Source organism: Pterocles gutturalis, unplaced genomic scaffold, assembly GCF_000699245.1.
Source record: "Pterocles gutturalis isolate BGI_N339 unplaced genomic scaffold, ASM69924v1 scaffold1689, whole genome shotgun sequence".
NCBI lineage: Eukaryota > Metazoa > Chordata > Aves > Pterocliformes > Pteroclidae > Pterocles > Pterocles gutturalis.
The window spans coordinates 1-19,238 of NW_010130294.1; the positions used below are offsets into that span (position 1 = coordinate 1).

The 19,238-nt window shown below is 38.9% G+C and overlaps 1 protein-coding gene across 1 annotated transcript in view; it reads right to left on the reverse strand.

Moving 5' to 3' along the window:
- Window positions 1-33: 33 nt before the first annotated feature.
- LOC104466649 (focadhesin-like) overlaps window positions 34-19,238 on the reverse strand; it is a gene marked incomplete at both ends in the record, with an annotated part of 43,102 nt that continues 23,897 nt past the window's right edge. Inside the window, 5 exons of the mRNA XM_010080157.1 lie at window positions 34-237; window positions 815-945; window positions 1,472-1,573; window positions 1,983-2,087; window positions 15,545-15,802. Of these exons, the coding sequence (XP_010078459.1) occupies window positions 34-237; window positions 815-945; window positions 1,472-1,573; window positions 1,983-2,087; window positions 15,545-15,802 (800 nt within the window). The remainder of the gene's footprint in view (window positions 238-814; window positions 946-1,471; window positions 1,574-1,982; window positions 2,088-15,544; window positions 15,803-19,238) is intronic.

Consider the following 19,238-nt stretch of genomic DNA (forward strand, 5'->3'; position numbering starts at 1 on the left):
TAAAGAGCAACTCCCCCACCTCGCCTTACTGACCTGTCTTTCCTGAGAAGGGTATAGCCACCCATGACTACATTCCAGTCATGGGAGTTTTCCCACCATGTCTCTGGAATTGGCACCAGGTCCAGGTCATAATCTCCTGACCCAACATGGATTTCTAACTCCTCCTGCTTGTTCCCCATGCTGCACGCATTGGTGTACAGGCATTTCAGGGAGTGAGCTGAGCACGCCTGTTTCACCCTAGGAGGGTGGGAGGACCCCCGGTCTTTATCAACACTAGAGTGCTGCCCCACTGTTGCAAGCCCAGTTTCAGCCCCATCCCCCTTCAAATCTAGTATAAAGCTCTCTCAATGAGCCCTGCTAGATCATGTGCTAGGATTTGTCTCCCCCTACGAGACAGACAAGTTCCATCCCTCGACAACAGGCCAGGGGTTGAGTAAACCGCCCCATGGTCAAAGAACCCAAAGTTCCTGTCTCAACACCAGTCCCTCAGCCAATTATTCACGACTTGTATTTTCCTAGCCCACCCCATGTCCTGCACGTCCCCACAAGGTATAGAACAGAACACGACTTGCGTACCTGCTCCTTGAACTATCCGCCCTAAACCCCTGAATATGCTTTCTACTAGTTATAATATAAACCTCCAAAACTTACTAGCTGCTGAATATTAGCAATATCTGAGTCAGTATCTCATTCAACTAGAGAAATACTACCCACAATTAATATAACAAAGTAGGTAAAAATAATTATGCAGCTCTTTGAAAAATAATTTTTTTTCCCCTTACAAAGACTTAAAAGGGATAACGCTTGTGCTTACCTCTGCCTACATATATCTCTTATACAAGCAGCTTTAGCAATCAGCTTTTCCCATTGGGTATCTCTGTCAACAGACAAAGAGGGCATACCAGACATCGCCAAGAACTTCTGCAGTTCCGGGTAAATTCGATCCTAAAAAAGATTACATTTAAAAATTATCATCACATCTTTAAAACTTGGTGACAAGATTTTCAATTGCTACCATTTCTACATGACCTCTAAATACCACTTTTATTCCATACCATGCTTTACCTTTCTTCACTATTAGAATCTAATGCTGCATTGAGATCTAACTGGCTTGGGAAGACCAAATCTCTATTGCTACTTTATAAACAGAGAAGAAAATTATTGCCATGTAACTAGGCTCTTGTTTTTACTGCAAATTATGAAAAGCAGAAAGCTCTCCTTCAAACAATTTTTTTCCCTAACTCCAGTCTGAGACCTGATGAAATTAAAAGCAGGTTTAATGGAAGACATACTACTGAAATTTTTCACTAAAACAGAATCAATATAGGCACCACTGCCACAGTTTACTTTATACTGCTGATAACGAGATACTAGCATAAGCAATGTTCCAAAATTAATTTTCTTTCTTGCTCAGAGGTAATGAAGTTTTTCAACTATACTTATCTTAATGACCCTACAAGAATTTTCTAACCTGTCTTTCCCATAAGGATGTCATCAGCCGCAAAGCAATTGATCTAAGCTTTGGAGTGCTCCACAGCATGTGTATGGCACGTAGAATCTGAGCTACACAAACCTGAAAGAAATTTTTTAACCATATATCACTGTTATTTTTTATGTCCAACACCAAAAGACAGATAATTACTTTACAACTAAGTACAACAAGGACATAACTTTCCAACTGTAATGTCAGAAAGAAACTGGAAGTCATTTTTGGAAAAACTTCAGGGCATAATGAGTCCAAGAGCATCTTCCTATGATATACATACATAATGATGATACAGTGCAGGCAATAAAGCATAATGTACATTTTACTCTTTAAAACAAGTGTCATGTCCCATACAAAACATTAGAAAGTTATGATAAAGCTTACAAATCAGTTATTTTAAACAAGCTATGCATTCTTCATTTGAAATAATTTTTTATAAATAAATGACCTCTTATTGATATAGTTTTTGTTTTACTAAAAAAAAATTCAGTCTGACCTTGTGTACACCCAGTGTAGGCAATGTATATAATATATCCCTGTAAAGTGCAGGCTCCAAAGGTCTTCCCAATTTAAATATCAGAACAGGGATCAGATTTGGGACCTAAAATAAAACAAAAGCAGAAAACAGACTTGGAACTAGATTGCCAACATGGTATTCTACGTTAGACAGTGAATTTGTCAGAACATATTAGAAACTCCTACATTTTTGCCTTACTTTTTCTTCTAATAGGAAAATTCTGTAATTCCATAGGACTTAAGACTTCTTTTTAAGTTATCATTGTAGAATCACCTTGTTATGCATGTTCAGCTGTAACCACTGCAATAATACAAATTCCACAATAAATTCATTTTTACTTGAAATTCCATTACAGGCACATTGAAAGGAACATGCAGTTGAAAATGGTGCATTAAAATACATATCAAATAAACAAAGAAACTATTCCAATTCAGTTTTGTCATTACACAGGAATTCTGATGATACTATTATTATATCCCACAAATCTGTCATAAAATACAATATAATTTACTGCATTCTTTAATATACAGCACAAAACTTCCAGAGAGCTGCCCCTGAAGCAACAATGAAGGAAAGAAGACTTATTTATCTCCATTTCCCCATTATTTAGATCAGATTTTCAGGATTTTCATACACGCAGGTCCTTCAGTTTTTTCTTGTGGACATTCACATCACTATGTTGTAAAAGAAAATCTACTCATGGTGGACTTGCTTTTTTTTCCCCACTTGATTTTATGGATACTTAAAAGTAATTACATAGCACTGGTTTACATTCTGCCTTTATACCAGGTGATTTTCACTTAGCCCCATGGGTTAGTCTCTGATAGATAAAACTTGTGTTAAAAGATAATATCATTCCGAAGAACAGAAAAGCTAATCAGGAAATTTGGTATTTAGCAGTAAGACATAGACACAATTATTTTGGAGTCTTCTGGCTTTCAAAAAACTATTTTCCTTACATGGTAAACAGGGTATAGAGTTCTCCATTTAACTTTTAGTATTTACCTCTAGAGTGAGTCACCCTTGGAAGAGTTTTTTTTTTTTCCTCTTTAACCTCAAATTACTGGAGGTAATTACTTCAAATTACTTTAGAAAACTCATTCAGTAGTAAGAAAGATTGGAGGTTTAAAGCAGGAGAATAAATGTGTATAAAACCCCATACACACAAGGCTGACCAACTCTTAAACCCAGTGTTTATAAGACTGGATCCAATCTTTGATCCAATCTTTAATCCAATCTCTAATTCAGCAATCTTATACCTCTGAAAATTTATCATGGTAAGGCTTCATATGTATGTGAAGGTGATTCATATATACGCTGGTTCAAAAAACTGTTAAAGGGAAATCCTGCTACAACATTCTCTCAATCCGCATTTTTACATAAGCAGATGACTTCAGATGATAAAGTTTTTCACTGTACAAAGGTCCATCTCAGTCCACAGAAACTACACAGTAAAAATTATGAATAACAATCCAAGGGTTCCAGGATTTTGCATACTTCCCTCTGTAATTAATGTTTCCAAATTAAAGACCAAAAGAAAAACAACCTGTTTATTCTAGAAGACATCACTACCTTTACAGCTGGGCAATCTGAATTCATGCTACCACAAGCTTAAAAACTTTGTTCTAGAATATATACTTAATACCTAAGGAATTAACTATAATATTTTTTGCTCTGCTTTTCTAAATACTACTTGGCATTCTTAAATAGAATAAATCCCTTTATAAACCAAAATTTCCCCACATTTTTGACAAATTAACTAGTTCCCCTCCCTCTATTTTCCAAGGTTGCTGTCTGCTATCTGTAGAGGTAATCATCACCCCATCACCTGCCTAGACAGAGGACTGCCTTTACTGTAAACCTTTCAAAGGAAAATCAATAAAAGTGACTGAGAATTTAAGGTAGCATTGATTTCAGCAGACTTTCACACCCAGGAGCACTTTCAATACAAGTTTAACAGTGCCTTGCTTTCCCACTTGTTTATTCCCATATACTTACCTAGCACCCTTCCTCCCCTTTCTTTCAGACCTTTGTATTGAAGACAAATTGGGCCATTTTCCAGCTTTTACTGTGTACTGGTTTTGCTGGGACCGAGTTAATATTTTCACAGTAGCTTGTATGGGACGCTGTTTTGGATTTGTGACCAAAACAGTGTTGATAACACAGGGATGCTTTAGCTGTTGCTGAGCAGCACTCACAGTGTCAAATCATTCTGTTTCTCATGCTGCCCCACCAGCGAGGAGGCTGGGGGTGCACAAGAACTTGAGAGGGGACACAGCTGGGACAGCTGACCCCACCTGACCACAGGGGTATCTCAGACCATATGATGTCATGCTCAGCAGTAAAAGCTGGCGGAAGAAGTGAGGACATTCAGAGTTACAGCGTTTGCAAGTAACAATTACAAGTGACGAAGCCCTGCTTTCCTGGAGATGGCTGAACACCTGTCTGCCAACTGAGAATAGTGAATGAATCCCTTATTTTGCTTTGCCTGTTTGTGTGGCTTTTGCTTTCCCTATTAAACCGTCTTTATCTCAGTACACAAGATTTCTCACTTTCACCCTTCTGATTCTCTCCTCCATCCCACTGGGTAGGAATGAGCAAACAGCTGCATGGGGCTCAGATGCCCACTGAGGTTAAACCACAACATGGACAAATTTGATTTTTTTAAAGTTATCTTTTATATAAAAACTAAACGGTAGATGAGCAAAATAGAAGTAAGGTCTCAGAGAAACAGATGAGGCAGGATCTGTCACGATAAAACTTCGTATGAAGCACAAAATCCTCCAATTATACACACATCCAGATTTCTAAATAAAAGTTTTAGAAGCAAGACTTCTTCCATTAGATGAATTTAACATTTTTATACACAGAAAATGGGTTAATTAAACATCCTGCCTTACACATATCACAAGGCTTAGATTTACACAAACAGAAGACTGGAAATCTGTACAGAGGCTTTTATAGGACTTGAGGCTGCAACTGCAGGTTTCAAAATACGTGTTATAAAACACAATCCATTTTCAGGATTTTAGAAATAATTAAGTGGAGGTTATTTGTTTATCTAACCATGCATATCTTACAGCATAGGTCAGCATACAAGGTGGCACTGCAAGTAGCTCATCTGAATATCCACAGCTCTAAGTGACAAACTTAGCTTTTCTTCTCAAACATTCCTCAGGCTTTGTTTTTTTGCAGGGTTTTTTGGTTTTGCTTCTTTACCCCCAAAAGCTGAAACTACAATAAAGACTACTATTACCGTAAAGCTAAGAGTAAGATGGACCACAAGAAAGAGTCACCCACCAAGATTTGGTTTTATATCATATTCTCCAGTGCTTTGCCCTTACCTTTTCTTCTCTGTTCAAATTAAGACCTTTTTCTTCCCTCCCCTCTGCTCTTCCCCACATGGCTTTATTATCATCACACCTCAACTGCTATTTCAGACACACGTAGCAATTGGAATCTTTCTGCCCCATCCTATTCTCTGGGGGCTTCCCTGAATTAATCCCATCATGTGCCCTAATCAGCACATTCCTCCTAGCTTAAATGTCTTTGAAATGCTCGGTCACACTTTGAAGACCATCATCACAATATTTTATAAATCTCAGCATCAGGAGTATTCTTTGTAATCACGGTATTCTTTAAAGTACAATAGTAGGTGAGGGAAGTAAGTAATTCCAAACTCTTGAGCACATGGCAGAGTTTGATTAACATATTGTGGTCCCAGTCAAAATTCAGTAATAAGATGTCTGCATTACAACTGAAAAACAGAACAAAGAAATTTTCACTCAAAACATGAGATTTAATTTGTTGCCCTACCTTTCCTTCCCACATCCCAACTGTAATATTTGTTTAGACTAACTTATGCACAAGGCAGTTTTATTCCTGCTTTGATCCTTGCCAAAGGGACAACAGCACTGCCTAAGAGACAACTATGTTCATTAGTACAGCGGAAGAAAATGAAAATTAACTTCCTGATCAAATTAAATAGAACTCAGAAGAAGACTTGAGTACCAAAGGCCCAACGCAAGAACCTGTTTTGGTTAAATCAAGCCTTAGGGAAAGGGAAGCTTGCACAGAAACCAAATAATACAGGAAGAAAACAAACAAACCAACCAACCCCAAAAAACCTCCTTGAAGCTAGGAGATTTGGTAGAAGGAAGCAGTTTTATTTCTGAGTACCTATTGTACCTTAAGTGTTAAGAAAAAAAATAAGACACCTGATTTACCTTTACCTAAATCTCTGAACGATACAAGGGCAGGCAACGAGCAAGCAATGGACATTCTATACCTCCAGGGAGTGACAATCATTAACACTAACAAAACAACCTGCATCACCATTTTAAGTCTCAACTCTGAAAAGAAGAGGGTTTTGTTAATTCCTTAAACCATACTCATCTTCGATTAATGCTGTCGTTGTCTTACCCTGTGCTGGACAAAAAGGCTACATAAAACATCAGTAGAGACGTCAGATATGTCATTACAATGCTTAAACTCCTTACCTAAAATTCCTTCCTTCCAATCTACCCCCATAGTGCCTCTTCCTTTCCCAGAGGCTTGGTCTTATGCTACCCCATTTGGTCTTAAGCTAGTTCTCTGTTGCATAGGCTACTTCCAGAGTTTTTCTCAGTGTAGCTACATTGGACTATGCACATGACAATAAGACTGAATGACATTAAAAATAAATTATAATAAAAAAATATTATATTCATAATCCCTAGCCACAAAAGCTTTCAAAACCTTTAAAGTCAGTCTGCTCAGGCCTAGGCTTTGTCAGCTGTGATGAGAAGTTAATTCCAAGTTCTGTGTACGCATTACTTTTCTAGTTTTGAAGTTTATTCTACAATAAACAGGTATTAAATCAAAGTTCTACAATGACTTTTACACTAACATCCAGAAAACACATGGTAAGTTCTATTTTTGAAATTCTTAGGAAAAGACTAAGCATCTGCTACTACAAGGCCAGTTACCTATTTCCTTAAAGGTATTGTCCTTTATAGTGTACTTGTTTTGAACTGTATATTCAAATTATTAGCTAGGAGAAAACCAAAATGTTTTAGTATAGCAAAGCTGTTCCCCTCTCCATCTACCTCATGTAACAGATAAACAATGCTGGGACTAATTTCAGTATTAAATTTTAGCTAAATCTTCACCAAGGGCTTAACAGCTCCAAAAAGCAGATATGATGATTCATTAGCTCCCAGTAGGTAGGAAGCAGCTCCAGAGAGGAAGAAGCATGCTGCCTGGCAACACCGCCTTCTGCATCCCCATGCTCCCAGAGAATGCACTGGCTAGATCCAGTCTGTCATTAGCAACCTGAAGAAAGGTTTCAAGATTATATTTTTTGTTTCTAAAATTAATTCGCATCTCAAAAATTATGCCAAAGTATGTCAATACCTCTCCTTTTTAAAGTAAGATTAACCATGTGAAACAAAATATTTTTATTTAATAAATAGGTCCGAGAACTGTTCTCACTCTCTGCAATTTGGTGCTTTATTTTCTTTTTTCTAACATGTAGGTCAGTTATTCTTCTTCAAAAGCCCAAGCTAAGGGAGGACAGCAGGGGAGGAAGATAATCCTCCTCTTCTGTTCCTTCACATTTCCTTACATTTTACTGAAGAAGAATCATCCTCATCCAGCCCTTCTGTCAGAACAAAGAATAAGAAACAACCAGAAAACAGTAAGATAAGTAAAGTTACTTACAAAAGGAAAAACCCATTTCAACAAAATATAATCCAAATATATATTAACATATTCTGTCCCCATTTTAAATTATAAATGTAAGATACCATGTAACATTATTCCCACCACACTTTGCTTGCATGCCTGTCCTGAAGGGTTCTTTTGGGTCAATTTTAACACTAAGAGATCATTCCAGGCCCCCCACAAAAAGCCAACTGAAAGGCAGGAAATAAATATCACTGCAAAGTTCCAGGTCTTATTTCTGAGAAATGCACTTGCAGGCCCCAAAGAACACAAAATAATACATCTTCACATAGATTTCCCAGAAGGGTGTCATTTACCACTAAAATATTTAATTCTAGCAGCTGAAAGACCATAAGAGAACGGATGTCCTCTAGAGCCTCGTAATCCTCTAATAATGGTAATATATCTTGTGCTACTATTCACCAGTGACCTCTCAGTCAGACAATTTAATTTCTTCCCCTCGCAGCACAGCTGTTTTCACACTGAGTTTAATAACAGTTTTTGCACAACAAGAAAATTCATCCAATTAGAAGGACTGTATTAAGTCTTTCACGAACAACATGTACCAATGCAGCCTCTGCAGTGACTAGATTTAAGGCAGACTAAAAGCCCATGTACTGTTCTTCATTTATCAGCCTTTTAGAAAGATTTCTGGATTTTCTTCCATAGTGTTTCAGACCATTACTCCAAAATGCCTCAGCTAAAACCAGGTCTAATATAATCACTAATCTTGCACCATAAAAAAGCTTTTACTCAGTAGGGAAGGAGGAGGTACAATACACAGAAGTCCTCTGTAGGCTCTCTTCATGGAAAGGGTAAGAAAAGAGAAAAATAAGGCAGAACCAGAACAATGTCTGCAAAATAAATTACAGTAATTATTTTTAAACCTAGCAGGGTTTTTTAAGTGGTCCATCAGTTTACTGCAGAGGCAACAGACTCCTTAAAAAATAAACATTCAGTGGGGAAATGGGAGATCCTGTCTACAAACCCCCTTGTGGAGTTGTAATAAACATGAAAGCAATGAGGCTAGCATTCCCAATGGACATTCTCTTTCTGACCCTATTTTGTTTTGAAACACAATTCTCCAACTCAGATTTTGCATGGTGATCACCTGTGGCTTTTCAATTCAATATTCACAGTTACAACCAGTAGTCATCTGAACCACAAAGTAAAAGAATTACTGATTATCTTGATCACTTAAAAAAAAATAAAAGCATCACACAATTCTTTTTATAGTATGGCCCTCACCATGATATCTCAGTACTTCCATATATTCTGCTGTAATACAGGTAGTCCACAGTTTGGCTGCATAGACACTTCTTTGTGGCTATTTTATTTGCCTTTTGCAAGGCTAAGCTCCGAGATCTGCTAGTCCAAGTTTATGTTGATTTGAACATGAATCAAAGACATAGAATTTGGCATGTACCTGTATTTACTTGGTTAGACCTCCCTTCCATTGCAAACACCCAGGTTTAAACTGAGTCTTCAAGTGCTGCTAACACCAAAGGAACAGATTCATGTTAACATAGGTCACCGTTTAAAAACAAGCTTGGGATTGAGAGTAATTTTTTGTTCTCTTCTTTCCATATCCCACCTGTGACTTACTTCACACCCTTCCTGTTTCTCCTCTTCAGAACAGCCTTCTAATTATTATGCTGCACACCACCTTCCAATGCATCCTTCAGAAAGTGCCCTATGAAACTGAAGACTCAAAATGCTTAATAAGTTTGTTGTGATGATGAAATACTAGGGCCTGAGCAGTGAGGCCCTGAACCAAAGTTGACCTCTAGGTGAACCCCACAACTTAATAATATACCCAATATGTATAATATTGATCACATATGCAATGTATTACCTTATGAATATATGCCAATTTATAAAAGCTTTTGTTGTAATGCTCATAGAGAACTGCTGCAACGCTTGCTGTAAAGTAATAGTTGTGTAACAGTAGCCCCACTTGCCAAAGAGAGATATACCTATCTCAAACCTTCAAACAGACCTCTACATGACAGAAAGTAGCAGGGTGGTGAGGGGCTTTGTTTAAAGACGCATAATCAAAGATAACCAGACACCTTTACTTCTTCTTAACCTCTTCTCGGGCTCTGGCCAAGCGCGGGAAAAAGTTAACAAGGAAGAAAAAAAACTGCACCAGATGTTTTTCACAGCTTAAGATACAAAATTGTTTATTTAACTGTATAAAAGCGGGGATCGTTTGCAGGGAAATTTGGAAGACTCATCTATACAGTGGACGCACTGTATATAGATTTCCCAATTGCCAGGATGGGTTCTCCAAATCCTTCACCGTAAACGGGCTCCCCAGCATCTGCGGATCTGGATGAAGGTAATATAGAGCAATTGGTGATGTAACTTTCTTAATCACTATCGCTAACTCTATGTAGTAATGATTAGGTGCATTACCTTATTTTTGTGCTTCCTATAGTAGTTTGCTTGTTGTCTTGCTGCTTTACCTTATCTTGCTTTATTTTTTCTGTACTATTTTCCTTATTACTTTGTCATTTTGGACATAAGTAAAAATAAGTTTACTTTTTTTTTGGTGCCTGTGTCCTCTGTGCTATCCCCGTCGATTGGCAAAACAGATAAGCTTTCTACTTTCTTAAATGACATTCTGATCACTGTTTTACCACTTACTTTCCTCATCTCCTCAGCACCATTTACTTACGTGGAACTGAATAGAACACATAATCAAATAGAGCAATTCCCAAGGTATAACTTTGCCATCAATGTTAGTGGTTGTTGCCATCACACTGACCACTGAGTCTATTAAAGTAATTGTTTATTTCCCCCATTCATGAGCTTCAGTGCTTTCTTACCCTGTAGGGGGGGAAAGCAGACTCAGAGCTAAAATAACTTGTCAGAGTCAAGACAGATGCCTGGTGATCGCAAGTTCAACCGAGCCAGGCAGTAAGTCCTGGTTTTAAAGCTTTAAAATACTTCGGACTTAAAAATGTAATTTAAAAGATAGCAGTGCATTAGATATTGCTAACTGGAAAATATTCAAGTGTCCTTGGTTGCACTTAATTAAGGACTGGGAAGGGAAATATCACCCCAACTAAGCACAGTATTCTTCTCATGGCAAATTTCCAAATATTACCCAGCAGAATGTTGGGTAATACTAATTATACTGATTGTTTTATGTGATATTACTAAAAAGGCACCTGAATACTCTACATATTTTGCAGAAAACTATTTTAAAGCCACAGCAGTTTAATAAAAGCTCACCATTTGCAGTTCCAGTTAGCGAACAAAATGTGAGGCAGTTAGATGACAAAAAAAAATGGTTTGAGTTCTGCCTTTTAAACAACAGTTTCTAATTTACATGGACTTCTGCTGATCACTAGTGAAACATAAAATGATGCGGTTTGAACTTCACTTTCTCATTGCATTTGGACATAAGCCATTTTTCACAGTGCCAGGAAGGACTTTTTCACCAGCCTGAAAGGCTTCTTAATTCTGAAGCAGTCACACAGCTCAAGAGACTGTGTTCAATGTTATATACTGTACTGGTGAACAAAAACTTTGGTTTAAAATAAGCAGAAAAAAAATGAAGTAGGTAAACCAAGTCACAGCATGCTAAACATCAACAACTTTGGGTTAAATTCCTCTCCTTGTATCTGTTTAAAGCTTCTGTAACTCTGCTGTCTTGCATTTAAATTTGTGTCTAAAACTGTTCATTTAAAGTCTGTGGAGCTATTCCAGATTACTCCAATGAAATTCAGAAGAGAATTATTCCCTCCAGTCAGAGTTCAGGCCATTGTCCTCAGATGCCGTATTACTTCGGTAATTTTTTTTTCATCAGGCTACTGCTTTTTTGAATGACTATCAAATAGCATTTTGAACTAGATCAAGCTGTTAATAAAGCGTTATGCCTTTCCTCTTTCTGTAATAAGCCACTGATTCATCATACAAAGACCTATCATCATTCATCAAAGACCTACTTGCAGCAAACAAAGTCAGAGACAGTCTACAGACAAAAACAGGAAACCCACAATAAAAAACCTGGAGTTATCTTGCTTCCTTTTTACACAGCTAGTCACAAGAAGAAAACTGCATTACTTGCAGCAGTTCGGATCAGAACTAAACCAAAGTTGTCCAGGATAGGGCAGACGTATGTCTACTGCAGGTGTCATAACATGCAGCCATAACTTAACTACTCTTTTCCTAAAGGTTAATTAGTTAATTTACAAAGCCTGGGACCTGTATCCCTGCAAAAGAAGCTTCAAGTGCCCTCTTGCCACAGCTGTCTGAGAGTCTTTTGCTCTAAGTACTGCAAGGTTCTGACTTGCCCACATGTTCTGTTACCTTTTTTTTCCTGCTTTTTAATTCTCTCTGTTTTGTGTTATTTAACCATCCTCTAGAAGAGATACCTGGCTATAACAGAATGGAAGAATCTTAGATCTGTAGTTTATGAGAAAGAGTTCATCAATGTGCAAGAAAATAATAGCAAATCTAAAAATATAAGAAAGAACCATTAAGTGGACAAAGTAAGAATTGGAAAAGATATCCTGAAAAGAACAAAAAGCACTTAATTTTGCACATTTTCACCAGATGCCTACCTTTGAGGAGTCAGTTCTAACTTCTAGCAGCTCAGTATTTTCACTGACATCAGACTTGCAACATTCCAGGGCAGCTGTTCTACACACAATTCAACAAGGAATACACCGAGGACACTGAATAAATACTTCAAAAAGACTATCTAGAAACTAGATCCTGCTCTTATTTTCAACTGTAAATAAGCTGTGTAGACTTGCTTCCTAGAGCATATATCAACATTTCAGTTAAGGCTTGTATAAACACTGTCATCTTGAATCTGCAACCACCTGTGTGTTCACTAAAATGAAATGCCATACTAACATTAGCGCAATGATAGCAGCATGCACAGGACGAAACTTCAAGATACAGTAAAATTAGCAAAGCATGGCACTTCCCTATTTAATTCATACACAGGCATGGATGTACTATAACAGCAAATTGCCCAGTAACTTTTTTCAATTCAGCTGACGGCTACTTGTGGTTTGAAGTGTGCTACAGATGTACTGCTGACAGCTCAAGTTGTCTGTACCCTTCAGTTTAGTTTGCAATTTTCTCTTCACTGCTACACCTCTTGCCAGTATGCTGCATCCATATCTACTCTGCTCCCGTGAAACCCTACCTGAGCACTGTGTTCAGCTCTGGAGTCCTCAGCACAGGAAGGACATGGACCTGTTGGAGCAGGTCCAGAGCAGGACCAAAAAAATGACCAGAGGAATTCAAAACCTCTCCTACAAAGACCAGCTGAGAGAGTTGGGGTTGTTTACAGCCTGGAAAAGAGAAGGCGCTGGGAAGACCTTACTGAAGCCTTTCAATACTTAAAGGGGGTTTAAGAGAAAGATGGGGAAAGACATTTTAGTAGGGCCTGTAATGATAGGACAAGGGGTGATGGTTTTAAATTAAAAGAAGGTAGACTCAAAATAGATATAAGGAAGACATATCTTATCACGAGGGTGGTGAAACACTGGAACAGGTTGCTCACGGACATGGTAGATCCCCATCCCTGTAAACATTCAAGGTCAGGTTGGACGGGCCTCTCAGCAACCTGACCTAGTTGAAGATGTCCCAGCTCATTGCAGGGGGGTTGGACTAGACAGTCTTTAAAGGTCCCTTCCAGCCAAAACTATTCTGACTCTTCCAGACAGGGGAAAAAAAAAAAAAACAAAAAAAAAAAAACAGGCAACAAAAAAAAGCTATGCTACGGATGCCACAATGAAAAATCCTTTTAAGGATTTTTTTTTCTCCCTCCAAAGTACTGTATCTACTTCCTCAAGCTGTTGGAAGAAATGCAATGAGTTAAATATGTTTGGAGGTTATGCACTTCTTGGAAATCCAGCTACAGTTGGTTTGGCTAAGATGTAAATAACAAATTCCACTCTTTTTTTCAGAGCAGTAATCTTACAGTTCCCGTAAATTAACAGATTCTACACGTTCTTCCATGCCCACATAACACTCACAGTCCTGATCAGTAATTCTACAGCAAAACCCTGCGATTTTCTCCAGACTGAACACTGGACTTTTCAATCTGTTAATAAGTCTCTGAACAGGAGTCAGAATTACTTTTTCCACATACCATCCAAAAACCAAACCCTTTTTTTTAATACAGAGGTTAACAAATTTAAAGTGTCCAAAGATAGAAAACAAAAAACCTGGAACTAGCATCATTTAAGCCTAGAAACAGAAAACAACTAATCCCCACAAAGCCCAATTACAATGCAAAAGCACGACTGAATACAATGCTAGAAAGGCAATAAAGTTAAAATGCAAAAAATTCAGTCAAACTGCAAAAAAAATATTAAGAAATCACATGCTCCCAAAGCTGTATCAATCCGAGTGCATTATAAACACACCCGTACAAGGAAACAGCAAAACAAAGGCCAGCCTGGAAGAGATTGGAAAAGTGACATAAGAAGTTAACAGCAGGCAACCTGCAACAGACAAATGTCACCTGGCTTAAAAACTACTACAGCTTAGAAAATAGACTTATCTCCAAAAGCACTGTATAACAGGCCTAGTTTAGCACAGCATTTCACTATGTGTTCAACAGCTAGCACACCCTGGACTGCTTCCCTGGATCAGAACTACAGTGCTCAGCGCTGGAATTCATCAAGCGTGTAACTTTGAAGTTGTATCTTCTTCCAACTCTTGTGCTGCGGAGTATGGTAACTCTTTGAGACAGAAAGCAATTTTAAAAAACTGAAGCAAATAAAGCTTGTCTTTATGGTACATTTGAAGCAATGCTTCTCCCTTCCCTACTTTTTTTCTAAATTTTACAAATAAGATATGATTATAAGATATTTCTGTGTAACACCTTCTGCGTTATCTACTATTGTTTCTAGATATCCCCATTTATCCTTGCAGGTTATCTAGATAAGTATAACCATACTGCACAATTGTCTTGAATTCAGTACCGAAGCATACAAAGACTACGGACATATTCTTAAGAAGCAAGAGTACAGATATCACAAGAGACTTGGCAGTCTTCCAGTAACCACAGAAGGACACAGAATAATTTATGAGGTCACCGAAAGCCAGAAACAGTTTAGTAGCCTCTTGCCAACTTTCTCCTGTTGTATTTTCTTAGGTACTAGATAACAACAACAAATAGGTCACTTTTTTCCTAGGCCTAAACAACTAACAAATACTCCAAAACAGACATAGTACATATTTTGCTGTAAGTGACACACAAAAGATGAGTTCCAGCCAGCTTCAGGTATATGCATGTGTGGGCATACCCGTGTGCCTAAGGCCAAGACCACAGGGGGCTGTCTACTTGGGGGCCAGGGGAGTCCCAGACAGGGAGGGTGGCACAGTGTAGGGCAAGGTGTGTGTATCTCTCTCTCTGCAGTGGAGTGGTGGCCTCAGGGGCTCATATGTCCAGATGCCAGCAATTAGCCACTGGATCCCAGTCTTGCTATCTACTGTGCACACCGACCATCTATGCCCTATTGCTGGAGGGATCCATACTGTACATATCATACATATCTACACGTTGTACATACATTGCCATTAGCATACCTCCATCCCACTCAGACAGAAGGAAGAACAGAACGGGGCCTCTGGCACTCTTTTGTGTTCTTCTGAGTGCTTTGTGTGTCTGCATTATACACATAGAAGCACAGGTATAAGATGTACGCGTGTGCTGCATGGGCACGTACCTACTGGGAATACAGGCACAGTCTTGCCACTTGTTGCACCTGGGATCATGAAGCTGTGGCAACCTTGCCTCCCATGGGCTGCAGAATCCAGACTAATTCCTGTAACAAAATTCAGTAACACTAAGTTTTTACCTGAGAACAATCAGCCTTGGCTATTTCTGTAGTAGTCTGGAGTACATCACGAAGATTGTCTCCATTTTCTTGGATCAGCAGGTAAGCCAGCAGAAGAAAAATGTGGGCAGGGACTTGGGTTGTAACAGGCAGCAATGATCTCACTGACGATAACCAGTTAGTAACTGCAGACTTCTCTTTCATGAGCTCTATGATCTTCCAGGTTGCATACAATGAGTTGTAAGAGCTGGTTATGGGGAAAAACAGTTTGCAGGACACCTGAGAACAAGTCAAACAAACAAACTTCTCAATCAAACAAATAAGGTACCATGAAAGAACAAAAAAAAAAAAAAAAAAAAAGACACCAAACCTCCATAAGTAATCCAGTTCTGTCACCAAAAAACAAAACAAATCTTTTTTTAAGGTCCCAGTACAATAAGTGTAAAGAATAAAGTGAAATATATTAATTTATAATCCTTATAAGAACTCTTGCACGAAGAATGTTTGAATGGGTTGCTAATTTTCTACTTAGGAGGTCCCTCTTTATTTGGCATCCATCATTCCTGTTCCTGCTGGTAACTGCAGAGCTACTTCCTTACTAAAATGGTCACAATAAAACTGGAGTACTTGAAAAGCTTCTGTTCCTGACAATAACAGCTGCATCACAAAAGTTTAAGTACCATCTACATTATTTTAAGGAAATTTTCTTAACTTTTGATACTACTTCATAAAACACCACAGTTTAAGTTAATCTGATGTGACATTTTTTTCTGCTTCAGTTCTCGGAACAAAATGTTCTATAGATGCAGCCATGGAAGATAACATTTAGAATCAGGAAAGTAGTAAAATAAAAGTGAGGACTCCTCGTAATTCAGGTTTTTATATATGTAAAAGTATAAATATTTTAAAACACCTGCAAAATAATGCCGAAGTTCAAAGTTTTTAATTAAAACAAAAAAGCTTAACCCAAGACAAACCATCTCTTTCCTACTAATTCTTTGTTTCCTTGAAAATGCAATATTTTCAGAAGTGTCTTTGCATTATCAAGACAGTAGTTGGCAAGCACTAACTAGATGAAGGACACCTATATAAAAATCAGGTTAAGAAAGTATCTGAAAACATGTCTCCAAATTAACATTAAAAACGGAATTCAGACTCCCAACAGGGCAGGGCCTGCTCACCTTCAAATTACCAGGGAAAAAGAGATTTTGAATGGAAAAAGCTGTTCTACATAAAACTGCAGAATTTCATTTTAATCACACTGTTCAGTACGATGTAAATTGATTTTGGCTAATGGAAGGTAGAATGCCCCTGTATTTCAGATGACCTTTTTAAAATAACATTAAAATAAGCTTATTCCATTACTTATGCATTACAATTAGAAAAAAATCAGCAATCTATAATGCCATCTCTCTGGCCTGCAAGATCACTTAGAGCCAAAAATCTCTTCTGGATACAGCTGTGAAACTGTCATTTATTGATAAAGATATTTATACTTTATCCAAGGACATACAGCGGGCTAAGAGGACCTTCAGGACCTGTAACTTGTATTGTTTAGTTGCCTGCCCCTACAAGATCATAGGACTTGAAATGGAGAGCAGACTATTACAGTCTTTTGGTTTTTAAATGCCTGGAAAAAAATGCTAAAATTGGTGGTGATTATTTTGATATTTCCCATTCCACTTTACTTTCCCAAAGGTTTTGCTACACAATTGTACTCATTCCCTTCTCCCTTTACTTCAACTTCACGAAAGGAAGCTATCGCTATATTTTCACTTCAATGCTGCACCTCAGTCAAGCCGGTTAGGTAGAAAATTTCAGTCTGACAACACTGAAAGATATATATAAAATCCCTCAATGGCAAAGGAGAAGTGCAGGTCAGCCACGTCCTAACATTTTTCAAAACCTTGGGACTACAAGGAGCACAATTCCCCATTACCATTACTGCGAAAAAAAAAAAAAAAAAAGGCCATTGAAGAAAATATAGATTTTGGGTGTGGTTAAAAGAAAAAAAGGAAGCACACCAGCTACAGAAAGGCAGCCACACAATCACTGAGAACTACAGCATCCCTGCTAAGGCATGCAGAAACACGGACAGGAAGGTTAAGGTTCAGCTAGAACTGAAATTGACCAGAGATGTCAAGAAAAAAGGGTTCTTCAGATATGTGACCAAGTAAGCAGAAGCACAGGAAAGACACAGGTCCATTACTAAACAGGGCAAGGAAATTAGTTACTAATAATGCTGACAAGGCAGAGGTTGTCAATACTTTCTTTGCCTCTGTCTCTACTGGCACAGCTGGACCCCAGCTCACAGGATCAAGCAGCTACAACAACACATGTGTCAACCCACCAGTAGTGGCCCTCTGCAAGGGCTCAGCCCACACAAATCAATGGACCCAGAGGAAGTCCACACCAGGGCGTTAACAGAACTGGCTGACATAGTTGCAAGGGTCTATTAAGCCCGAAATATCATGGAGAGCAGGGGACATCCCTGATGGTTGGAAGGGGGCAAACTTCACACCCATCTACAAGAATGGCCCAAAAGAGGACCCAGGAAACTACAGGCCCATTAGCCTTACTTCAGTCCCTGCAAAAGTCGTGGAAGGAGTCTTCCTCGAAACTATTACAAACCAAACGCGGTAGGTGATTGGGAAAATCCAGCATGGATTTACCAAAGGAAAATCATGCCAGACTAAGCAGATGCCCTGCTACAACAAAACAACATCTTCTGTCAACATGGAGAAAGGGGTGCATGTTGCTTACCTGGACTTCAGCAAAGCATTTGACACTGTTGCCCACAGCCTTCTGCTGGACAACGCACCAAGACACAGACTGGATGGGTGGTCTGCGAGATGGGCAGCAAATTGTCTCACAGGCCCTACTCAGAGGGTGATCAATGGTTTCACTCAGGCTGGCAGCCTATCACAAGCAGGGTCCCCCAGGGATCAGTAGTGGGCCCCACAACGTTCAACATCTTCAGAAATTATCTGGATGATGGGACCATCAGCTCCCTTACCAGGTTTGCTGATGTCACTAAACTGGGTGGTGGGGTGGACACATCAGAAAGGAGAGACATCTTCAGAGAGACCTGGACAGGCTGGACGAGCGGCTAGCCAGAACTGTATTAAGTTCAACAAAGACAAGTGCAAAGCCCTGTGCCTGAGACAACATTACCAAAGAGCCTGGCACAAGCTACAGTCCGTGTGGCTGGGGAGCAGCCTTGTGAGAGGGACCTGGGGGTCATGGCGGACAACAAGCTGAACATGAGTCAGCAGTGCGTGACTGCAGCAACCAAGGCAGATTGAATCATGAGCTCCAACCGCAGGGGTTTTACTACCAGAGACAGAGGTGTGATCATCCCACTCTACTCGGCAGTTATCGGGCCACAATCTGGAGTACTGCTCCAGTTCTGGTCCCCACAATTCAAAAAAGATGCAGTCAGACTGGAGAGGGTCCAAAGGAAGGCCATGAAGATAACCAAAGAACTGGACAAACCTGCCTTATAAGTAAGGTCTTCTCAGCCTAGAGAAGAGAAGGCTCAAGGGGGGATGTCACCACAGTTGTCCAGTACTTGAAGAGCAGCTATTAAGAGGACAGAAGCTCTCTCTTCACAAGGAGCCACATGGAGAGGACAAGGGGTAATGGGTACAAGTTGCACTGGGAAAGGTTTTGTTTTGATATAAAAAAGAGATTTTTTACAGTGAGAACTGGACCA